Source organism: Centropristis striata, chromosome 13 (genome assembly GCF_030273125.1).
Source record: "Centropristis striata isolate RG_2023a ecotype Rhode Island chromosome 13, C.striata_1.0, whole genome shotgun sequence".
NCBI lineage: Eukaryota > Metazoa > Chordata > Actinopteri > Perciformes > Serranidae > Centropristis > Centropristis striata.
Window position 1 is genome coordinate 15,278,814 of NC_081529.1, and position 24,989 is coordinate 15,303,802.

Genomic DNA, 24,989 nt, shown 5'->3' on the forward strand with positions numbered 1-24,989 from the left:
AAAAGGTAAAACATAAAAATAACACTGTACTATAATGTTATTCGTTAAGTATTGATTTTTGTTTTTAAATGATTATGGGGACTTTTTGCCAAACGACCATCATGATAGGAGGTCAGTTTAGTCTTCATTTTATTTACCGCTACAGTTCATCACATGGACCTGTGAACATTTTCTGCTGTTAATAAAAGAGATACTGAAAAACTTATGAGCTCAGACAGGCGCTAATAGCTCGATAGTGAGATAGAGGCAGATAGATGGAGATGGAGAGAGAGCGGATGAGGGAGAGAGAGGAAGATAAAGTGGAGCTAAGCCGGGCTCCGAGGGCCGGCCAGTGATTAAGGGATGGGAGGGATGAACACCAGCCACTGAGGGACTAGTGTCTATCTGTGTGAGTCCATGTGGAAGCGGCGCTGAGGAAAAAGCTCAGAAACAAGAACCCACTGTCATGGTATCTTAGCAACCGTCTCTGTCTCCCAGGTGACAGGGACTGACATCACTTCCTGTTGGTGAGTGTGTATATTCAGTGTTCCAAGTGTAAAAAAAAAAAGAAAAAGGAAAAACGGATACGTGAATGTGTCATGGATGTGGGTGCGAGGTTGAGCAAAGTTCACTTGTTTCTCCTCCCCTCTGCAGCTTAATGTCCCCATCAGGTTCACGACAGGATGCCATTTGTTGGTTTGCAGGATTTTAACTTGCATGCATCGTGTGTGCATGCAAGAGCACGTTTGGAGATCAGACTGTGGGCATATATGTGGAGTCTGTGCCATGTGCGCATGCGGTCAGCCTGATTGTACGTTATGCCAGGGGAATCATGGCCAACTGATGCCATCTGGTAGGACTACTTGGCACAAGGGGACTCTCTATGGTTCCACGACATATTGGAGTAGTTAAAATTAACACTGTGACACTATTTGGCAGAAAAAGACACTGAACTATCTATTACTGTGTCTATTTCAGGCTCTCTCTCACCTTAAGGGTCCAAGCTGCATTCACTCAATGGGGGGGGGATCAGGACTGTGGAGACTGGCTGGCCATCACAAGCATCAGCAGCAGAACCTCTTCACAATGATGACAATGATCTACAGTTCATAATTTTTTTTATTTTATCCTCATAAAACAACTTTATCAATAATAATAATAAAAATAATAATAAAGAAGGAATCTAACAAAAAAAGTAAAATCTCAATTTAAAAGGAAAAAATAACACTATTTTGGATTTTAATGATAAAATTCAAAAAGGCATATAGAAAAGTAGAGTTTCCAAAAGCATAATTCCACTGGTTTGGTAGCATGGAGGATTAGCGTGCTCTCGGTTTGACCATTTACATGAAAAACTAATGCTTCCATTGTCTGCCCCTAATTAACTTCAGCTGCTCAGTCCGTGAAGAAAAAAAAATCCCGAAACTACTCATGATTTGTTCCTTAATTATGTTGAACATTTGTAGCAATAAAGCAACAAAGCGGATGCATGTTTTCCAATCGACTGCTCGGATTCAACAAAATATCCTGTTTCCGACTCCACGGCATTCAATCAGATTAGGTCCATGAGGATTTCATCCTCCATGACACTGGAGACTTGGGGCATGCCGGGCTGGGGCACGGCGCCTCTCTGACCTCCAGACATCAGCATCTGACCTGCACACAGATTTGGATTGTTTGGGAGACAGAGGAAGAGAGAATTACTTCCTATAGAGAAGCACTTTTAGAGGTTATCCTTAAGTAAACATACAGTAAATCAATATTTTTTTTTTTCTAAGTTGCAGTTTGAGTTTGCTACATGTGGATACATAATATATATTAATACACATCGTTTACCATATCACACCATACTTTTTCAGGCATGTTTTTTTCTCACATGCAGCCATCTGTTTCCATTCATTTTGTCACAGGAAGGTCAACTTGGAGGCACTTGAGATTTGATTGACATAGATAAACATCTCGGTACTTTACTGTTGTGTGCAGTGATTTGAAATGTTTACGTTTTGCATAAATATACTGCTACGGGCCTTATAAGTCAACATGAGACTAGATGTATTCCTGTACTACATTATCAGAAAATCAAACCTCACCAACAATCGATGAGTAAACATAGGCAAGGATAATGTGTGCATGGCTGTTTTCCCCCCCCCCTTTCTCTCCCCCATTTACATGTACTGCCTATAAGAAACTAAAGTGAACATGCATGACAGTCGGATGATGTCACTGATAGTGTCAGAGGAGTGGTGAACTGTTCAGAGAGCAAGGTGGGAAAGATTCATAATACAGTATTATAATGATTTCTTTGAGGAAATGCAGTGTGAATCACCTGTCAAAGTACAAAGAGCAAACATAGACTGACAGAGGCCTGGGAGAAAAATCTGCACTCTCTCTGGCTGCAACTCATCTTCAGTGCACAGGACACAGTCCGGCCACCAGACAGAAATTAATCTTTTAGCAATGGAAATCTCCAAAGTTGGAGCTTCAAATCAATATATAAATATACCAGAAGTTCTGCAAACTTTTTTTCAATCAATGTGCACAAAACTGAAGTATGTTTGATAAAATATAAATTTGGGCAGCGTGCACACTGGGATGGAGTATCTAACTCAAGCAGGTCTCTACAAGTTGATTTTGTGAGATACAGATAGTTCCATATGAAATTGAAAATAAAACTTTATTGATTTTAAAAATGTAAAAAAAAGAAAAAAAATAACTTTAGAGGCCTGATTCTATGGTTGAACCAATAATAACTCATCTCCTATAACCTGATCAGTTTCTATCAATGTCATTTTTTTGTAGTTATTGACCTTATTACCCATCAAAAAGAACATCTTCAGAGCTATATTCTAAAATGGTGTGTCTACTTCAGTCACATGTGCCTGAACTCTTTCCACCTCTGTGGGGGGTGTTTGCTGACCTCCCAAGGGCTGCCTCCACTGGCCCTGCATTTGAGCCCCCCCTCCTGGTGCCGGATGGACCAACTGCTGCCCTAAACCCTGGTGAGACATCATGCCAGGCATGTGAGACACCCCACCCTGCTGCAAGAACACAGAATACAGAAACAGAACATGTTAACAAAATCTCAGACTTCCAGTAGAGTAGTTTCTGTGTGGGCCATTTGTTGCACTCTTACTGGCTGCTGCTGGCTGAGGAGAAGACTGCGGAGCTGTGGGTTGGCTCCGGGGTTTGAGAGGCGGAGGATGGAGCCCTGGGGCTGGGCTTGTCCGCCCTGTGTGACCTGGTTGGGTGGAGCACCACTGACCGGCGGCTGCTGGCTGGCTGGTCCGGTTGCTCTCATTGTCATCTGAAGAAAAGTTTAAGATGTCTTACACTACATTCATGTTATCTAAGAAAAGAAAATATGACCTACACATTTAAAAAAAAAAAAAAAAAAAAAGGAAATATATAGTCAAGTTCAAAAATTAGATTTTGGTTACACAATTCTAGCTGCTAGCTGCGTCCCTTTAGTGCATCTATAGAATTGATTATCACAAGACTTGCATATGTTGAAAATATGTTTTTGTTGGTTTTAAGCTGGAATACAGGGGTGTTTTAGCCTGGTTAACACCAGACTAATCACAAATGAGATCTAGTCTGGAAACCAGCCGTTCATTTCTCCCTAGAGGAGGTGTGGTTTACGATCCTCCGGAGGCGTTTATTGGGCGATTAGACTGTCTGTAAAAAGCGTCTGTACGTAGCTCTTAGCCAATCGTATCAGTTATACCAGATGACGTAGTAGAGCGACAGAAATTTATGTTTACATCTATGGTTTACATAGCCAGACTAGCCCATCTCTACTTTGGGACTAAAATGCTCAATTCTGCTTCTGCAACGTTTTTCTGCAGCATGTTCTGACTCTGGCTGCTCACCGTCTACCGGCAGTGTGTGTGTGTGTGTGTGTGTGTGTGTGTGTCTGTGAGAGAGTGTTGCTTGCTGCTTTGCTTCTCCAGTTCTCGCTTTCTGCAAGATTATTTATTTTTACGCCTTATTCTCCCCTCATGTCATTCAGCCACACACATCCACTGATTTTATGGTCAATAGACAAGCTGCTGCAGGTCTCTGGGCGGCTCCGCTGTCCCCCGGCTCGTAGCCAGATCACCGGCGTTACAGCAGCGAGCGGTAGTGGGGCTAGTAGCGGGGCTAGTAGCGGCGCTAGTTGGTAGATTAGACTTTTCCTAAATCCTGTCGGAAACAAGGCTAAAACATCCTTTTTCGTGGTGAAACAGGAGTTTAAAGTCAAACGTTGTTCTTCTTCCTTTAAAATCAACTTTCGCTCTAAACTATTTAAAGCACCATCTACAGCTAAAGAGAGTTTCGCGTCTGCAGCAGCCATGTTGGATCCTTAAGAAAACGACAAAACTACAAGCTTTGTCTGCCGAGTAATGCGCGTCATCGTCTTGCCGTCCCTCCCCGTTCTGTGATTGGATCCCTAAAACAGCTAAGAAACGGCCGTGGTTGCCAGACTGGCTGGAGGTTTGAAATGAAATTCGAGCGCGCAAGGCAGTATGGGTATACCTAGGCTAGGGGTGTTTACAACCACAAGGCTGTTGTTTGTTGTAGAGGACATTACTGGAGCCTCTGAGGATAAACAGGAATGCTAACTGGATGGATGTAAAGCATCATGTTTGGAACACGTCTATCAGTGCTGTTGGTTTTGTGCTTGTCACCTCATGCACAATGCAAAGAGTTCCTTTTCAATAAAATATACAAGCATGCATGCATGTTATCAATGAAATATGCTTTTTTTTCTCTCAGTGGCGTGCTGCAAGAGAAACATTCAAAGGGGACTGGGAAACTCAACACATGCTGATAGGAAATTAGCTGTCCATCTGCCTGATGCTGAGCAGCGGGATGGGAGGGATGGTGTGTCGGTGTGTGTTTTTCTGTAGGTGCTGAAATTCAGTTTGACTTGATTCAAAATAAAATTATTTCCAACTCTACATATAAACAAGGACAGATAAAGGACATTGTGTTGAAAATGTGTATTGTACTGATAAATGTATTGTGTGCTAATCTATATAGGTCAATAAATCTTGTCATGTGCACAGTGCAAAAAGATTACACCTATATTTGAGTAATGATGTAATACTTTATAGCCCTTTAAGTTCCAACAGGACACCCTGAGTGTGTTTGTTGTGTGTTGGGGTTAGGAGACTACTGCAGGGCTCACCATGTTGTTCTGCCTCTGCTGCTCCTCCATCATAGAGACCTGACTAACAGGGGGCATGCCCACCACCACAGACTGGACACAGGACAGGTCAGAGAGAAGGAGGCGGGGGGAGGAGAGTGGTGGAAGTTTGGAAGAAAGGAAAGGGTTACCAGTATGGCATGCAGAAACCAGCGGGCACCGGGGCAGTAAAGGTGTCAACAACGGCAGCGTGAAAGAGAAACTGGTGTGAAAACCCAGGCAGACATGCCGACGCAGGGGGATCACTTACCTGCTGCTGGACGTTGCCGTGGGACACAGGGATGGGGCCAGGTGGCCTGTTGAGGAAGTTGGGGTTGGGGGCGACCTGGCTAGGCTGCATTGGACCAGCGCCGCTCAACTGCTGTGCAGAAAAAGGAAGTTAACCTTTCCAACAGTGGCAAACACATTTTATCACCTTTATTTATTGACACAGGATGCACACGCTGCATTACCCCTTTACTCATTAACACATTAAAACTGCACAGTGCAAATGCTTGTTTTTCCTTCTTGTATTTTCTGTATTTAGGTTAAGGACTGAACGTGACTGTGGCTTTGGTCAAGAGCACTACAACAGTCAGAGGAGGGGAGCACGTCAAGGTCAATGTGAGCTCAGAGTGTTTCACACATCCATAAACAAACAAGTGATTTGTGTAAACTGTGCTCATACTGTGCAGGTTCGCTTGAAAAAGATGTTGAGCTCAATAAATAATTAAATACATAAATGGTCAAAATCCCATCGTACATGAAAAGCTTTACTGGTTGCTGTAATTATTCTTTCAACGTTATTGTCCTTAAAAAAACAGTTTCAATGTGAGTGATGGAGGACAAAGTCCTTGGTTCTCGTTTTGTGCCAAAATTTATATTGAAGTTGAGCTGAAACTAACTTGAGGCTTCAGCTGTCTGACTTAGACAAATCAAGTGGGTTTATTTCGAGGTTAAAGTCTTCTTTAGTTCCAAATACGCTCTGGATTTCTGCACGAGACAAGAAGTGTGCTGACCAACATTCAACCCTTGAGATTTATAACTGGAGACATTTATGGCACTCATCACTGTATTCTTTATCAAGTTGGCCTTCTCTTTCCATTAGAACAGACCAGCATTTGTTTTTATTTATTTATAAAGGGCTTCTCCAAAATTGCTCTTACATTTGACGTCACTTTTTGGCAGGAGAGTTGGTACTCACATTGGATCACAGGATGGGCCAGTGCTGCAGCTTTCCAGCATTAAACAAGACTAATTTTTAGCTCCATACGTTTTGGGTTTCTGCTAGGTACATGTTTGTATGCTTTAATTTTCAAAAGACACAATATTTTTCTCACAATGTCTGCCTAAATATATCTGCATACCCTCTGTCTGAAACACTCACACAAGCTCCAGTCTCTTTAAAACGCCTCCTGAAAAAGCACAGCCTGCTCTGAGGCGGATTGGTTCAAGACTGTAACGGCACTGTAGCTGCAGTTTCTATCTATCTATATCTATATCTATACATCGACAAAGTGGTGGCAACCAAGTCAAGTAGCACAACAAACTAAACATCTGAAACACTGACACCCTGGTCTTTATGGGGAATTTCAAGAAGTCATTTAAGTCCCTTTTCGACAACATAGAAGCATTAAACAGTTATCAAAACCCTTAACCTGGCCGACAGCACACGCTAGCTGTTTAACTATTAATAATTAGCTGATAGCAACATCTGGTAAGTTATCATGAAGCTAGCAGTTAATAATGAAACAACTAACTTCAATGTGGCAGCAAACATTATAAGTTGTGCTGTCTGTAATGTTAATGGACAGTGTTATTTAACAGTTCTTTTGTGGTTTGTATTTATTTACTTATTTTTAACTCCATCAGACAGCCTTAAATAATTGTTGCCGGTCGTTATTTGTTTTTGGGGGATTTTGTTTTTAATTTACCACTACCTCAGAGTCAAACAACCTAAAATATTGTTTTTGCACTACCTTTTTATATACAATTATTTACTTTTGTCATTACATACATAACATTATTATCTATTTTGCACTATGTTGCCATTGATGCTTTTTTCATTTTCATTGTTCTACTATATATATATATATATATATATATATATATATATATATATATATATATATATATGTGTATGTATATATATATAGTAGAACAATGAAAATGTAAATGATTACATTGGACAAAATCTGATATTTTGAGATTTTTGTATTGTCATAAACAATCGATAATCTGTGTTGTCATTCAACGTATTTTCCCAGTGTAATGGCTGTTTACTGCTAAAACCAAATATTCACTTTGTCCACGAGTGTGCAGATGGAAAGCAAAAACAAACATGGATCCGATGATACAACAGCAGAGACTTAACTTGAAGCACCACCTGCTGAGGTGTTTTCTGTTTTGGATTTCACGGTTAAAAACAAACTGCAGCTCGATGACTAAAGCCGTTAGCAAAGTCTGGAGTAGAAAAAGTCACATACAATATCCATCCGGAGTTAAACGCACAGTGAAAAAGAAAGGAAGCCACCTGTTGCTGTTGCTTAACCTGGCAACAGATTCTGCAAACACACCTGCGAGGTAGCTTCACAATATAGCCAAACTCTTTTTTCCAAACACTCCTGCAGCTAAAATTGCAATAAGAGACCAATAGCTGCTTAAAAAAGGCAACATCTTAACAAGGCAGCAGTGCTCCTGAGTCGGCTTTGCTGTGCAGGTGCAGCGGTGGTGTGCATGTTTCTACACCGTGGGGGAGACGAGGAGGGATGAGGGCCGTTGCATCCCTCCTCTAAGCACAAATTATTAACTTCAGACTCAGGGAGAAAATGGGATGGAAAAACACCTTCACCCATCCATCTTGCTGAATCTGAACAAATCACCCTGGGATTGCACTAACGCACGGCATGTTTTCTGACCAACAATAGCAGCTTTAGATCTTAAGGGAGAACTAACAAAAGAGCTACCTCTTCCTCTCTTCCCCTCGTTTATCTCGTGAATTTAACCCACTAACCTGTAAAATCCTGGATCAAGATTTAGAGCCTGCATCTTTTTTTTCTGGAAGAAATATTCAATTTTGTCCTGCTGTAAACAGAACAAACTGCAATCTGGTTCCCGAAAAATGCCACTCTTGGGCTTCTACAGAGAAACCTTAACTACTGGTCCAAATTGAAATTTTAATTACGTTAAAATTGCTGTAGCGCTTCCCTATTAGCAATGCAGCACTGAATATGTGATGATACACAAGAGCCCGAAAAAAAAATTCTTCATTATGATTTCATGTCGTCTGCCTTCTCTAAATGCCCTGATGCTCACACACACACACACACACACACACACACACAGCTTCAACTTACATATAGGGACTGACGCGCTTCCGCAAAGACATAAAATTAGCAGGGTGAGTAAACAAGTGATATCACCTCTGATGAGAGCAATCCAACTCATGTAAACCAGACAACAGGCTTCATTTTTAAACGCTGCTTTTCTGTGACTGGATGCTGCATTGTTTCAAAGCGATGCAGCATCCCTCCTCACTGGATGCAATAAGCTGGAGTGGAGCCCCGTGATGGAAAAGACAGCTAATCCAGAGGACACATTTTAAATCACCCTGTCTCCAGGGATGAAGATGAGCAGAGAGGGAAAGTGAAATCTTCATGTCATGTGGACAAGGCAGCTGCATTTGTAACCTGTAATGAACTCCGAGACAAGAAGCGCTCTACCTTTGGCGAGGAAGAGAGGCTGGAAGGAGGGGCCTCATCTCTACATTTCCTTATCCTGTCCCTGAAGATTGGCACACGCCACTGCCACTCCATCGCTTCATCTACTGAGAGTCTCATGTAAAGTTAACATCTGGAGGTAAAACATTTACAACTACATGATCTGTGCTTTGTTTAAAGCTGAATCTACAGCTTTACATTTACATTTCAGACTAGAGCAAAGCTGACAAAGTGCATATTCTGGTTTTAATGAAGCTCTCAACTCATGAGGTAATGTCAATGGATTTAACAGCTGGATGACATTATGCTGCACAGGTACATGTAAAAGAAGACAGGTGCAACAGGACAATTAATTTCATTATTGATTAATATGCAAATGATTTTTCCATTTCCCAGTCCTCAAGTTTTTAAAAAAAGGGTATTCTGTTTACGATCATATAGAATGAAAGAAGCCACCAACTGATGTTTACTGTTGGCACACAACTGACTTGGCACAGTCATGTGACAAAAATGCTGCGAAACTTGTGCTCAAAATGTAAATTATTCAATATGTATAAGATGCAGAGTCTCTATTTGTTTCCATTTTTTCCACAGTTTTTGTATAAATAAATTATCAAAGAAATTCAACTTGCTTTCTTTTAGGATCCACAGCATTATTACTGTTATACCGCAATATTTCCCTACTTTTAGCCATGATTCCTTCCACGGAGGTGAAGTACTTTATAGTGCAGCAAAAAATTCATAAAATATGACAGGAATAAAAACGCTCTGAAACTGCTTGTTGGGGCTCAGAGGGTAAAACGATTAATTGCTTACCAACATCTTTTCTCACCAATCTTTATGTTGATTATTGACTAATCAGATGAGTTTTAAATCTTGAGAAACCTACCAATACTTCCCAGTGGCAGAATATGGAAAATTAAATGTGTCATTTGTGTTTTACTGCATAATAACAATATTAATTTAAAAAATGTAAATTTAAGCTTTAATAATGTTATTATAACAGCGGACATTCAATAGTACAGGTGTCCCTAATAAAGTGGACACTGTATAAACACTACAGGTGCATCTCAATGAATTAGAATATCATAGAAAAGTTTATTTATGTCAGTAATTCAATTCAAAAAGTGGAAATAACACATTATATAGGTCCATTACGCACAGAATGAAACATTCCATGTCTTAGTTTATTTAATTTATTCTAATTATAATGATTATGACTTACAATTAATGAAGACCTAAAATTCAAAACAGATTCACAAATTCAGTGTCTCATAAAAATGTAAATATTACAAAATACCAATTTTAAATAGTATTTTTAATATGGAAATGTTGGCCTCTGAAAAGTATCTCCATCTATGTTGGGGCTATTTGACTTGAACTACTGAAAACTGACTTTTCCATGATATTCTAATGTGTTGAGATGCACTTGTATAGACTGTATAAAGAGGAGCTTTATATTTATGTACCATTAACAGTAACCTAACACAGCATACAGCACACAGTGTTAAGGAGACAATTTTGTTGAGGATGCATCCGATTGAACGTAAACAGTGCGTATGTATTGCAGCCATATTTCCCTCTCTGAAGCCGAGATAATGAGGTGGGAGTGCAACAGTCAGCTAATGTTGCAGTAGGAATTTAGCTAATGCTAGCCCCATTAGCCTCTGCTAGAGTGAGAGACGTTAGTGGCTTCTGTGAAGATACTGGGCGCACTAAATGAAATGTCAATAACAATGCACCTTAATGCCGTAAACAATGCACCTCAATTCCCTGGTGTTCCTCTATAATGCCTCCTCATTATCACCTCCTTTTGGTCTCCCCCACTGCACACTGAAACCTTCCTCTCCCCACCTCCTCCTCCTCCTCCTCCTCCTCCTCCTCCTCCTCCTCCTCCTCCTCCTCCTCCTCCTTTCACCACTCACCGCTCTGTGCTGCTGGACCTGCTTGTGGTTGGTGATGACTTGCCGGATGCCGTTGACGAAGCCGCTCTGGTCGTTGGGGATGAGGCCCATGAATATTCTCTTCTTGGATGAGTAGAGCAGCATCAGCACGCGCACTTCACAGGGCGAGGTGGCGTGGGGGAAGTGGACGCAGCCGGCCTGCGGGGAGGGTCACAGGGCAGATTAAGACCTTGACACGGGATGCTGTCGTAATTATGGGATGGGCTCCGGCTTGGGGACACAACCTGCTCCTGAGCTCCTTTGCCCAGTCAAACATATCATTTTATAAATTGAATGCAAATGATATTAACTTAATTCATACTGTGCTTTCACTGGGCTGCAAATCAAATTCAGGAAAAGAGGCAGAGCTCAGCTGAAGTGAATACTATTAATGCCTCTGCTATTTCTCAATGGCATTACCTCATTAACAATGCACCACACTGACTAAACCCCTATCACTCTGCTCGCCTCCTGGAACTGAATCAAAACTAAACAATTAAAGCTTTATGACCGAACACATGTTTAAAATCATACTATGTGGCTTGAAAGTGATAAATGCATGGCCTTGAACCCCCTCTAGAGTCTTTAACACAGCACTGCAGCACGGCTCCATGTTCAGACCAACTACTGGAGAGAGGCGGGACCTGCACTTTGCTGCCACTCATGGAATATTGAGGTATACTGAATGATGGATAAGATTGGGGACACGGAAGGAACACACATTTTAATCTCTGGAAAATAGAGTGCTTGGAAACTTACAAAGCCGCTGGCCATAATGCGGTACAGGCCTTTCAGCGACTCCACGTCTTTGTTGGTGAAGAGAAACTGAACCATCCGAGAGTTTCTGAAGAGGTGGCCTAAGGTTGTCTGCAGAAGAGAGGACTTAGTGATGCATCATTCATAAACAAGCACAACACTTTCACACACTGAAACAAAAGCTACAAAAATGTTCTCACCAGTAGTTGCTGTGGAATTAGCTGCATGATGAGCTTCTGTGGCCACTGCTCTGTGTTTCTGTTTGGAGACACAATGACAGTGGTAAACTGTGTGCACAACAACAACAACAACAACAACAACAACAACAACAACAACAACAACCCCTCCTTCACTGTCTGATTGGCTACTCACAGATTTTCCCCTTGGTTAACATGCACTTGGCACGGTAGAGAACGCGTCAGTTTGGTGGTTGAATCCATAGATGAGGCTTTAGGCTTCTGCAGGAAAGGCGTCGGGCAGAAGAGACAAAAAGGCGAGAGCGGTTAGATAATGGGCATGAAGAAAACCCAGAGGAGCACCTGACAGGCACCTAAAAATCCCATGTGATAAGTCATCTTTAAAAACCAGATTGTGTGTCATAAAAAGGCTGTAATGGCAGGATTACGGAGCTTTTTTTTTTACATTAATGCCATTGTTTTCAGATCATTCTGCTGATCTACAGGTGGCCATACAGGGTTCATACAGTGAAATACAGAAGTGTTTGAATGTTCCTTTCTCTTATGTAATATGAAAATAGTGAAAATAAAATAGCAAAATGTTTCCTCAACAAGAAGATTTTGTGGGTCTTTTTTACACTACTGTCTGTTTGAAATAACAAAAAAAATGTATGTTTGAACATTTGGATTCTTTTTTAGCTGTTGTAAAACATGACTTCTAAACCAGGGTATGAACTTTTGTGTAATTGTTAAAAAAACAAAAAAACACTTACCGACAAATAACAGTAAAAACCCATTAGTTATTTTAACTTGTATTTTAATTTCTTTAAAACTACAGAGAATAAACAGTTAATATATGTATTTAAAAATATATTTTTAACAGTAAGTGTTTGGAAACTTTTACTGCCAGACTTTTTACCTTTTTTTTCAATTAACAGAAAGCTGCCTTAATTTTACATCCAGCAATATGATGTGTATTTTTGGTACTTTTACACAGAATTCACTGTAATTTACCATCAAGACCATTAAGCAATTTCATAATACTGTTAAAAAATGTATAATGTCCCATTATATCAATTTACAGATTTCAACATTCATTTTATGGCTAATATTTGTAATAAAAGCACACTTGTTTATGGCATTTGCACAAGAAACCCCTAAAAATAATAAAATTGATTTCTGGAAAATAACTTTTTTTTGCCTGGGACAGCAGGACCTGATGGCGGATTACATCTTCCAGCAGCAGGAGGATATTGCTGAGTAGAGGAACAGAAGACGTGTGCTGCCCTGCTCACCCTTTTGCCACTGTGACCCCAATCAGGACAAGCAATTAAAAAAGTCGACAGATGGATGGACTTTTAAAGGCCTGCAGATAACCTGTTCTTTAGTAAAATGCTGAGAACAAAAGGAAAAAAAGAAGAACTTTCTAAAAGCATCAATGCTGCAATCCCACTTGGGAAAACCGCCAGCACGCTTCATCTTCAGAGCATCAATGTAGGATCAATGATCAATCCATCACATATTAGTCAGGCTGACTGTCGCCTCTGTGCTGTCCAGTACAAATGTATTGCGCTGGGTTTTCTCTGCAGACAAATGGGCTATCCATTTTCATGGCTTGCTGAAGCAGGGATGAAAAGGAGACGTGAACAGATACAAAACCATATCATTTAAAAACACATCTACCTTAAATAACTAATGGATTAAAAGTAGAATGTTAGCAAAGCCATTCGGTAAAATAAGCCCACATTTTAGACAACAAAAGCTTTCAGGAATTACCAGATTGAAACTCGGCCAAAACAGAAGCGTATTGATAACACTGTACTCGAGCTCCAGCCAAGTGTGCTGGCATCCCCTGTGAGAGTTTTTATCAACAACCGTTTCTTCAAACGAGTTTTAGTGTCCGTGGTGTAATTCTCCTCAACATTACAGATTACTCCCGTGGAGAATCACTTACAGAGCTGAAAGCCTAATGAGTGAACCGGAGGAGGAAATAACAGATTAAGAGCAATGTTTCATCTCCTAGTCTGTCCACTCAGGTTGTTTGCGGCTGTACCTGCTCTCAGGTGAGATTTAGAGCTTCCTGAGCTCCCCCGCTCTTATTCCTGTCCATTTAACTGGCTTAGATAATTCTGACAAACAGAAGAGGGAGGATAAGACTATAGTCGATAGAGGCGATTGATCCGAGTCTGTCCACAAACACAAACACTTGAAGGCCTCATGAGTGTCTCATAAAAGCCATTAACATCCATTTTCCTGGCTCAGCACAGCAACTGCAAGCTAAATCGATTTGACCTTGAGCTGAAGCAATGGTAGTAGGATGGTAAAATAATGTGCAATTAATCATACTGTAAATAATCAATGACAGGTGGTTATTAAGACTTACAGCAGTGATAGCTTTTAGACAGTGGTGATGATTACAGATTTGTTGGCTCACAACTTCAGTTCTCATAGTTTACAGCTGAGATTTCATCCCAGCAGCGTTAACTAAAACAACAGATCAACATTTTGGGAAATTTTTGATTCTCTTTCTTGCTCAGGTTGATATAAAGCTGCAGCAAGCAGCCGCTTAGCGTAGCTTAGCATACAGACTGTTGAAAGGGGGAAAGGTAGATGCTAGATCATACCTACCGAATGTAGTCAACACCAGGGGGTATGACCTGCCCTTCTCTGCCTCCGATTGGCTTACCCCGATAATCATACCCTGACCTTAACCAATGTCACTCCCAGGCCTCAACCAAACCAAACACCATTTGGTGTTTGCCTCCACAGGTGATCTGATCATTTGTTGAATATTTAAAACATTACAAAACACTGGCACAGATCAAATAATCCTGAAAACAATAACAGACGTCTTCCACCGTGTACACATACATCTTTTTGCCCCATTTTTTCCAGCATTGATATAGCATGTGTAAAAATGTTCCTGAATGTGTGAATAGTGAAAATATTTAGCAGTGCCTGAAAGGTTATTCTGGGGACCACATGTGAAAGAGGCTTAGCTCTCAACAAGAAAGCAAATAAGTGCATTTCCCAAAATGTTGAACAATTTTTTTTAACTGCCTTCTGTCCCTTTAAACTGAGGGAAGTTTAATCCTTTTAACCTGTATATCAGTGATTCTAAGTAAACTGCTGGTAATCATCTGCACAACACTTTCTCTTAAAGCTTTCTAACGTTGCTTATACTTTACTTTTCATGCATCAGCTCGCGTCACACTTTTTACTGAGTATTACCTCTTGCCACTCCAGAACTCCGGTCCATGCTACAATCTTATTGGCCACACTTTGCTGCTGTCCAATTGGATTTGGATTCACTTGAGCTCCAGCCTGTAAGGAAAAAAATCAAAGAGGAAGGTTACATGTAGCATACTAGAACAATTTACCAGTCAGAAATATGAGTGTACTATAAGTGTACCCAGATAGTATAAAATTAATAATTTATAGCCGATAAGTCTGTACAGCTGATTAAACTGGAGCATCATTAAATATTTGATGATTTAATCTATATCAACACAAGATTCACCACTATGTTTTACTACTAGGGTGAAGAACTAATGAATGAATTGAAAACAGGGTAAAAACAACGCCGACTGCAGCCACAATCATCTTCTAGGGAATAGGGAACATCATATGGTTTTGATCTGATAGTAGTACTATTCTAACATTTAAAATTCATTTTGATATTAGACTTCAGACAGTGTGTTCGTCTGCACACTCAGCTGTAGGCTGCTGGCAGTACGGCATCACACACACTCCAGTCTTGGATCTCTGATATCTTAAGTAAAGCAGAGACACTTAGATTTGAAAATATTAATATGATTTAAACATTGATATTGTTTACAAGGGGAGGGAATACTGAATCAGGTCTTCAGCTGAGCACAGAACATTGGCTGTGATGAACTTACGGCAAACTTAATGACACACATTAAATACAGGGTAAACAGGAAATATTTTACAATCCAGTCAACAATCTGTGACAAGCTATCTAAAACAGCCTTTTACTCAGGGGGCTCTTTAGGAGTAAAACTCAAGCACTTTGAAGGTACATAAACCGAAAAATTCCTTACTCTCGAAGACTTAATCATCACACTATTTAAAAAAAAAAAAAAAAAATTCCAGAAATTTCCAAATATTTACCATAAAATAAAAGTTGAAATTTGTAAATTACTATTATATACATATATATACACCTATATATACATACACACACATTATATACACACACACACACACATATATATATATATGTATATATATATATATATATATATATATATATATAGACACACACACACACACACAGTATTATTCAAATGATTAATGGTCTTGAATGTATATGTAAAAAAAAACCCACATATTTCTGAATGTAAAATTAAGGCAAATTTCTGTGGTCTTACAGTGAAACTTTAATGTAAAAAATCCTACAGATATATATACATTTTCTAAAATACGGATATTTACTGTATATCTAAATAAATTATTGGTAAAAAAAAATTCTGTTATTTTACGGCAAATGTTTGGCGACTTTTGCTGAATTCTGCAAGGCTTTTTACATTTTTGTGATTATTTTGTATATTTTACAGTGATCACATTTTTAGTGTTACTATAAATGCAATTGTAAAACAATGTGTGTACTGAATTCAATGGCACTTATAATAATAATATTAATAATGTTTAATTATTATTTAACCAGTTGCTAATATTAACTTTGTTTGTTTTGTCACAGTTGTTTAATGCTTGCTGATTTCCAGATTTAGGGATCAATAGAGGACTGATTTAGCTATGAATGACAAGTAATGAGTGAATCTTCGTTTGTTCTTTGACACCATTAGTCTTAAATCATTCAAGAAACAGTTTACATACGAGTTATTGTGTAGATAAAACACAGGATTATGCTGAAAAGCAAGCATTTTTCAACGATTATATTCAAATTCAAGCATATTCCCACCCTCAAAAACACTTTGCAAACTTTCAAGAATTTGTTTGACCCTGTTTACTGCTTTTATATCACAACCATATCCAACCCAAGTTTTCCACCAAGAGGCTGAAATGTGAGGTCAGCCTCCCAGAAATGTAGGCGTCATGTTTGAGTCCGTGTTCAAATTTGACCCAAAAAAAATCAATTCTGTCTGTTCGCTTTAGGTCGACAGCAAAAATAAAACCTTTTCTTTCCTTCAGAGCTGTGGAGACTGTCTTACATGCTTTTATTACCTCACATCTAGACTGCCGCAGCTCTCTGTATGTGGGAGTCTTCTCTAGCTCGCCCCAAAACACATTCCCAGTCAAAATTCAAAAGGTGATCAAGTTCGCCATCGCTGCTCCCAGACTGTGGAGCAGCGTTCCCCTGGCTGACACTGTCTGTGGACTGTGGGAGGAAGCTGGAGAACCCGGAGAGAACCCACACTGACACGGGGAGTCGGAACTGAGCCGGATTTGGGCCCATGACCCTCTTATTGTGCGGCACCTGTGCTATTCACTGCACCACCATGTAGCCCGGATCAGTATCATATATTCTGAATCAGAACATTATCTGTATACTGAAACTAAGCTACTGAACTAAACATATGGCCTGGATTATTAAAAGGAACAGTTGGAACAGTGTTAGATGAGAAGATTGGCGCCACTCTGATGCGTTTCTAAAAAATAAGAAGCTACAGTCAGGAGGTGGTTAGCTCAGCTTGGGACGAAGAAAAAGAAAGAAACAGCGAGCCTGCTTCTGTCCAATGGTAACATAATCTGTTTATGGACGAGGCAAAAACAACCTGATAATACAGCATAGTGAAACGATATTTTGGTGTGTTAATAATATATCAATACACGGATGCCAAGCATCAATGTTTATTATAAAGGTCATTAATAAAGCAAATAGAAACTTCACTTTTTGATAACAAATGGCTTTTTCAGTCCACTAGATGGTGCCGAGTTGAGATATTTTAATTTATTTTAATTTTACATTAATTGTGTTTCATGACTTTTTGGTTCATTTTTCAAAACATGTGTACAATAGTCCACGCATGTAAGCAGTGAGTTCAGTTGGACTGAGTAGACTGTAATACAGACAGTTTAGTTTGTCAGGTGCACGCGTCATTACTGCAGGTATGTATTAGTGTTGGTCAGTGTGTCTGCTAGATCATCACATTTTGGATTTTGCAATAAAAATGACTGAAGAGAGACGACCAGACTTAAAACTTGATCTTAAATCAAACAAAATGAAATTGTCAAAGTTTGTAATATATATTATCACAATACATACAGCACAGCGCAAAATATTTAAAATCACAAAAATATTATCGTATTGTGACTCAAGCGTTGTTAATATACGATAGATGATTGTATATATTTATACAATTGTTTATTTTATTATTTTTCTCAATTCTGATTTTTGACACACTTATTATTTTCATTTATTTATTTATGGACTGACTGTATTTTTATTTGCTTAATCATAAGATTTTTTTCAAGTTTTGTCTTTCTGATATATATTTAATCTTGATTTAGGTTTTGATATTTTATGTTTATTACTTCTGTAAATAATGCTTCACAAAAAAAAGATATTTGAAACATAATGTTGTCTGTTGATTCCAACTCCTACTACCAGCACCTCTAAAGCTCACTAATTATAACATGAACATATACATTACGTAACCAGTCATTAAGCTCCTGTTGTGGGAAACATGAAGATGAAAACTGATGCTTTGGGTTTATAACTCACCATGTTGGACTGAGCTGAAGCTGTGGGCTGATTGACCGTGGGTTGCTGCTGAGGTTGTGTTTGTGGCTGCTGACTGGGAACAGGCTGTCCCGTAGGCGGCACTGGCTGCTGCTGGTTGGGAGCAACTTGTTGCTGTGTCATCATGGGCTGTGTTGCTGTAGTGACTGTTGCGATGCTGGGCGGATTGTGCTTCACCCCGGCGACTGATGGGAGGGTTGGCTGACTGGTAAATGGAGTACCTTGATTGACCATCCCCGGGACTGAAGAGGGAACAGATACCACGTTTAAAAACATGTAAAGATTTCTAACCACTGATTGAAAAAATCCTTTACGATTGTCGATTGTTTTATGTTTCTTTTCATCTTAACTTATCTAAAAGACTTGTTATTATATGGCGCTCCTGGTAAGCGCAAGACCATCTTTAGAAAATGGTTTCCCAGAAAAAGTGACAATTATCTGTACTGTAAACTGCAGACACAGTCCCACATACAGTATGCAGACAGACAGTACAAGTAAAAGCTTGGCGAACATAAATTGTTCACAAAAGGCCCACAGAGTCCACGGGTAACTCACAGCGACTCTTCTGGTTGTTGGCTGCCTCCACGGCCATCTGTGCTGCCACCTGAGCAGGAGTCATGGGGGCCGGATTCTGTCAGCGAGCAGATTAAAGGAAGACAATGCTGTGTAAAACGTTTTAGGGAAGGAACATAAACACCACTGTCTGAAACAGAGCCAAAAGCAGGCGGCAGGAATAAGTCTCCAGGCAGCCGTGTGCTGTGTGGCTGCTCGCCCATTACCTGATAAGGGTGGGTTGTGTTAATGGGCTGAGGAGGTTGTGAAGCTCCACCAAGAGGCTGACTGACAGACAGCTGCTGAGGAGGGAGGACGGGTTTGAGCGGCCCGGGACCTCCACCTGAGGAAACTGGAGACAGACATGGGAATAGAGTTATTACACAGTTCTGTAAACCTAAGAATGCTCTCAATACAGAGTAAAATAACGCTTCAATGAAATAAAGGATAAGACTTCAGGAATGCACGCCTACTCACAGAAAGGTGTAGGAGTAGCTCAAGTCTTTATTTACAACTGCAGAAGCTTCCTCCAAATAAAGAACTGCTCCACGTGATCAACTACACCATCTTACAGTGGAGTTGTGTGAAGTTTTGAATATCTCCGTTAACAGATGTGAAATTAGCAAATATTAGTCAAGATGTAAATACAGGAAACTGGCCTAAATGAAAAATAATCAAAACCAGACTGGAGCTGGGAGGAAAGTCTGCTGCTTGTCGAGGAGGTACCTCAGAGAAAACCAGCAATCAAAGGGAAATTTAACACTGAAAAGTACAGAAAAAAAGATGCATGGGAGGAGATAACAAACATTAGTGCCACCTTTACTCTGGTCTGCAGAAGTGGTGTATCATCGTATCAAAAGTGTGTCTGGAGAGAAGACGCTTCAAGAATGCAGCTGTTACAACTGAAATTAAACTGCACTTTTCTGCATGTTGCTGCAGATAACATATTATGAATTATGAACCATGCTAAACTGTACAAATATTCCTAAACTCCTCCTGTTTTACAAAGGTGTGTACTTGTCTCTTTCTCCACAATGTAAGGATGCTGACATTTATTTATATAGTTCTTTTCAAAACAAAAGTTTCACAATCGTCCGAAGTCCAAATGTTTCACAATACATCTTTAATTTGCATTTTCAGCTGCCAGGTCTCTTGAGTATGCCGAACAATCTCAACTCAAATTAACAGAACAAAAGGAATTCAGTCAAAGGAATCAGGTCAGTGGCTTTTATGATTAAAGCTGCACTGACTGCTTTGTTATGGCTAACCTGTTGAAAAATATCTCTTTGGCTGCACCATTCTGCAGTCACAGCTAGTCATTTACTTCGTCTGATGTTTGAAGCATTTTCTCAGTTGCAATTGGATAGAAGTGACCGTTATTTTATTGCATATGTTTTCAGTTGTTAAACAGCTGTCTATTACCACCTGTAGGGTTCAGTGATAATAAATTATCCACAATGGTGTTAATGAAGGCATTAGCTGCTTTACCTATCAACCACTAAAATTAAATTAAAACCAATTAAAACCAATGGGACAATAAAACACTAAATCTATATCCTCACAGTCCAATGCAATTCTAGCTCTTTCAAAAGACATTTAAATTGATTTGGTCAGTGGCCCCACACAGACGGTGTTAAATGATGTTTCTCACCAGGAAGCGAGATGCCTCTGACTAGCACCATGTGGAAGGGGTCCTGACTGTAGTCTGGATGGGGTTCAACCACACCTCCAACTGGAGACGCTCGCTCAAACAAAGACCGCAAAGCCGGCAGTTTCCGAGGAGCCACCACAGAGAAGTGGATTCCTCTCTAAGAGATGTGAAATTAAATACATTCATTTTTCTTTTTACCTATTAAATAAAGCAATCTAGCAATAACACATCCATAATTACATAGTTATGTGTGTCATACCCAACTAAATCTCAATGATCACTCACATCTCTGATGATTTTGACCAGGTTGTCTGCTGTGCAGCCCGTGTAGCTGACACTCTCCACAGCAGGGAGCAGGTATGGAGGAGAGTTACACAGCAGCACACACACCTTGTGGGTTTGACCTCTGGCAAAGGTAGAAAAAGAGACAGAAAAAAGGTAAGGTTTGAACTAGTTTGAGTAATTCTCCTGCTGAGTTGTTAAGTCATTTTGTGGGTGCGTTTCTACAGACTTTAAAACAGTCAGAGTTTATTGGACCGGACTGATGAAGCATCAGAGGATCTGCAAGTAAAACACTAGGAGGCTTCATCACTCAGTTCTGGTGGTTAGAGATGCTCAATACACGTGTGTATTTTTTCATGGTTTTCTCAGAATTATGTCTATCAACAAAGTTCTGTTACCTTAATTGCTCACACTGATATCATTACTTCATAATGACCAGACAGGATTACACAAAGGTGTAATAGACTAATTACAAATGCTTTTTAAGGGAGCAATTGCTTAATAATATTCCTTCCATTGGTGGGCAGTGATTGCACTTTACAAATGTCGAGGCTGTTCCTAGAATTAGTAAAACTGCCTTACATTTGTTCCCTCATCTTCTTAAAGTCGTCAAAGAGCTGCAGGGCCACAGAGAGTCCCTCTGCAATTAGACTACAGCTTTCTGCTCCACCTCCCATGAACCTGTATGAAGAAACAAGGCAATATTTAGTATTACTAAAATCATACTCTCTCGCACTAAACCGCAAGAATGTCAACTTTGTATTAATAAACATGTAGATAATTGTTCAAGTTACTGGATGCTGTCGATCCATGAGACAAATTCATAGGCAGAGCTTGTTGGTGCGTGACACTGTACATAGGACTCAGGAGCACAGTCCACTGTGTTGAACACCACAAGACCATACTGTGTGCCTCCATACTACAAGGACAGAAAATACAGGAACATTTACATTAGTAATATAGCAAAGGTTTTTCTACGCAATTAGAAAACAAAAAATGAAATGAAATAAGAGGGAAACACTCACATCTCCACCGAAATCTGTTTCTGCCGGAGGCCCTCCATTAAAATATCTATGATAAAGTAGAATAAGAAATAAAAAAAGATGCATTTTGACAAGAAAGCATGAATGATAAAGGAATAACTGAGCAGAGCTGCTGTGTCTTTGCTGGGTCTTACTCTATAGCAGGCAATATATAATTTTTCCTTAGAGATTCAAAGTAGGGTCCAAGGTTTGCCGTCCCTTCAATGACAAACACCACATCAGCCACCTGATTGGTCCCAGGCTTTGTGGACGGCTCCATGAGTGCCGAACCTGCCACCGTGGATCTGGACAAGAGGAGGGGACAGATTTTACATTCTTATACAGGTCATAATAAGAGACCTCCACAGCGTGTAGATCTATTATTAGGGCCTTTCCACTGCAGAAACTTTAGACGTGTTTCAACTGGAAGAACTAGGGACAACACTGATCCAACTTTTCTCATAATTATTTCTCCTGATTCTGCAGGTAAGATAGTAGGAATTTTCTCCGTATACTCCTTTCTCCGTAATACAGAGAAACCCACAGCTGCTGTTGTTCTTTTAGAACGTTTTATTTTCTTATATTTGTTAACGTTATACACACAAAAACCATGTAGATAATGTTCATTATTAACAATTCGATCACCTATTTTTACTGCATTATTCATTCAACACTTAACTGGTGGGCAACATCGAGAATTAAGCACTTATAAAACTTGTTTTGAATAAGATCTGTTTGATGCTTCAAGTTCTGCTGAGCCAAAGATCCAGGAAAATATGCTGTGCACTGGCTAACAAGGTAATCTTATTCTACCTAACTCACTGCTTAATCTAACCATCTCTGATTAAACGCTATGATCATCTTTTAGTTACCCGGTGAGATAGGAAACAAAAGCAAAAGCACTCTACAGGAATGAACAACCAAAAAAGCTCTGCATCCAGTGTCTGCTAGTTAAACGTCAGTTAGCGGTTTGAGGTAAAATGGTTAAATTCGCGTTAACTAGTCCGCAATCTGGCTACAGGATGATGTGGACTCACCTGGTGGTTTACGGCTGCCAGTCGAATCGTGCGATCTCTGAGCTAAACACGAATATAACGGTGAATCAGTTTGAATTAGCACTCAATGCGCAGCATGCTAACATCATTTTATTTGTTGTATTTTTGACGGAAGTGACGTAAAAAGAGCCGCCCATAATATGTGACGTCACGAAGGTCTTCTTCGTCCTCCGTTTTAAAATGAAAAGAAAAAACTCTCTGTGGAGGAGTGCTGCTTCCTACTGTTCAAAACCTGGAATCAAATTAGGTGTTCTCAAACAGCGTCGCCCATAAAGTTGAAATAAATTGTGAAAATGTGATTTATTCTTGACAGATAAACTACACATCTTCTCAAAGCTTTATTAAGCAATCTTTTTCAATTAACAGAAGGTTGTGTCTGAAAACAAAATTATTTCAACTTTATGGGCAACCGTATACAGTCATGGAAAAAATTATTAGATCACCTTTTTTCTTCAATTTCGTGTTCATTTTAATTCCTGGTCCAACTAAAGATACATCTGTTTGGACAAATACTATGATCAAAAATAGCTGATAAGAGTTTGATTTAAGAACATTATCAAGAAAATCATGGGAAATGTCTAGATCTGAATAATCAATAAATTGAAGAAAACAAGGGTGGTCTAATATATGACTGTATGTACACACATGTATATGTATGTGTGTGTGTGTGTGTGTTTACATGTTAATGAATAAAACATAATATGACATAATATAATATAAAATAAGGTAATATAAAATAGACATTAATTGCAATGAATAAAATGAAGGCAAACAGGAGCAAAATGATAAATGTATATGCCTAATAATGAGTTTTATAGTGTATATATAGACGGTAATGAGATCTGGAACAGGCTTCAGGTTTTCCAGGAGGCTTATTCAGATACGTGGTGCATGTTCTCATGTCTGAATGGTTCATAGCATTGCAGCTAGAAATATATTTTGGGCGTAAATCATTAAATGCTTCATAAACCAAGATGTGTTCCATTTTCTTTAATAGGTTTGTACTCTGATTGATTTTTAGAGAGACCTGTAGAGACAATATTAGCAATCAAGTCTACTAAAGATAATAGTATTAGTAACTCCTCTGTTTCACAATATTTTTTAAAATTTCTGAGACATTAGACAAACCAATTAAATAGATGACAAATTCTATCGACTTTAATGAAAGCCGCCTAATATTCGTTTTCTAAACTGTTAGTTTTCTATTTATTGTTGTGCATCCAGTTAGTTTTGAGCATGGCTTCAAGTTCAATTTATTCCATTTCTGTGGCTGCACTTCTATCGGCTCGCTGCTTACCATAAAACAAGGGCACTTAATAGATGCCCACATCGAAGGCTGGAGGCATGAGGTCATCACTGAATGTTATCTTGGCTTAAACCTCTTAACCTCGCTCTGTGAAAGTGCTCCGCCGGTGGCATTAGTCATGAGAAAGGTCATCTGTTATCGAATCTGCCTCGAATCCATCTAATGGCCATCCTGAGGTAGACGGAGCAGGGTTCTTTTTTTAACTGAGAATAAGACTTTTAAAATCCTGACTGGCAAAGAAATAGCAGCGCACAATTAACTGCTGACTTTTACAGATTGCAGTGACATAGATATGATCACCAGTTTTGCAAATGACCAGCTCAAGATCATGTTTGTTTGAGATAAATCATGCCTGATTTAAGTGTGGAGACTTACGCTCATTCTACAGGTTCTACACAAGAACATGTTTCTGGCATTATGTGGATAACTAAACCTGCCACAGCCTTCGCTGATTATTGACCTTCAGCATGTTTCTTATAGAAACAGAGGTGATTTCTACAAGATGCACCATTCGAGTATCATTCTATTCTAGATTAATTCCCTGGAGCATGTCGACACGCCCCGACCGACCAGAGGGAGGCACTATAGCGACCAGGATCATTGCATGTTTTGTTGTGCTAGGCCACTGTAAGGTGTGCAAACTCCACACAGAAA

General features: G+C 39.5%; 1 protein-coding gene across 5 annotated transcripts; it reads right to left on the reverse strand.

The window, feature by feature from the left end:
* Positions 1 to 1,413: 1,413 nt before the first annotated feature.
* On the reverse strand, positions 1,414 to 23,147 carry med25 (mediator complex subunit 25). Of its 5 annotated transcripts, none has more exons than XM_059348037.1 (20): positions 23,012 to 23,147; positions 22,130 to 22,279; positions 21,978 to 22,023; positions 21,747 to 21,871; positions 21,535 to 21,633; positions 20,956 to 21,076; positions 20,671 to 20,827; positions 19,247 to 19,371; positions 19,023 to 19,098; positions 18,450 to 18,709; positions 14,972 to 15,064; positions 11,937 to 12,019; positions 11,765 to 11,822; positions 11,568 to 11,675; positions 10,791 to 10,967; positions 5,418 to 5,528; positions 5,150 to 5,221; positions 3,113 to 3,283; positions 2,897 to 3,017; positions 1,414 to 1,635 (listed from the first exon to the last, which is right to left on the reverse strand). In XM_059348037.1, exons 2-20 carry the CDS (start codon positions 22,252 to 22,254, stop codon positions 1,532 to 1,534), a joined length of 2,232 nt encoding a protein of 743 aa, XP_059204020.1. In that variant the 5' UTR covers positions 22,255 to 22,279; positions 23,012 to 23,147; the 3' UTR covers positions 1,414 to 1,531. The 5 variants fall into 5 exon arrangements, with proteins under 5 accessions (XP_059204020.1, XP_059204019.1, XP_059204018.1 ...); XM_059348036.1 differs by having other exon boundaries at positions 5,418 to 5,525; positions 11,937 to 12,022; XM_059348035.1 differs by having other exon boundaries at positions 11,937 to 12,022.
* Between the last annotated feature and the right edge of the window lie 1,842 nt (positions 23,148 to 24,989).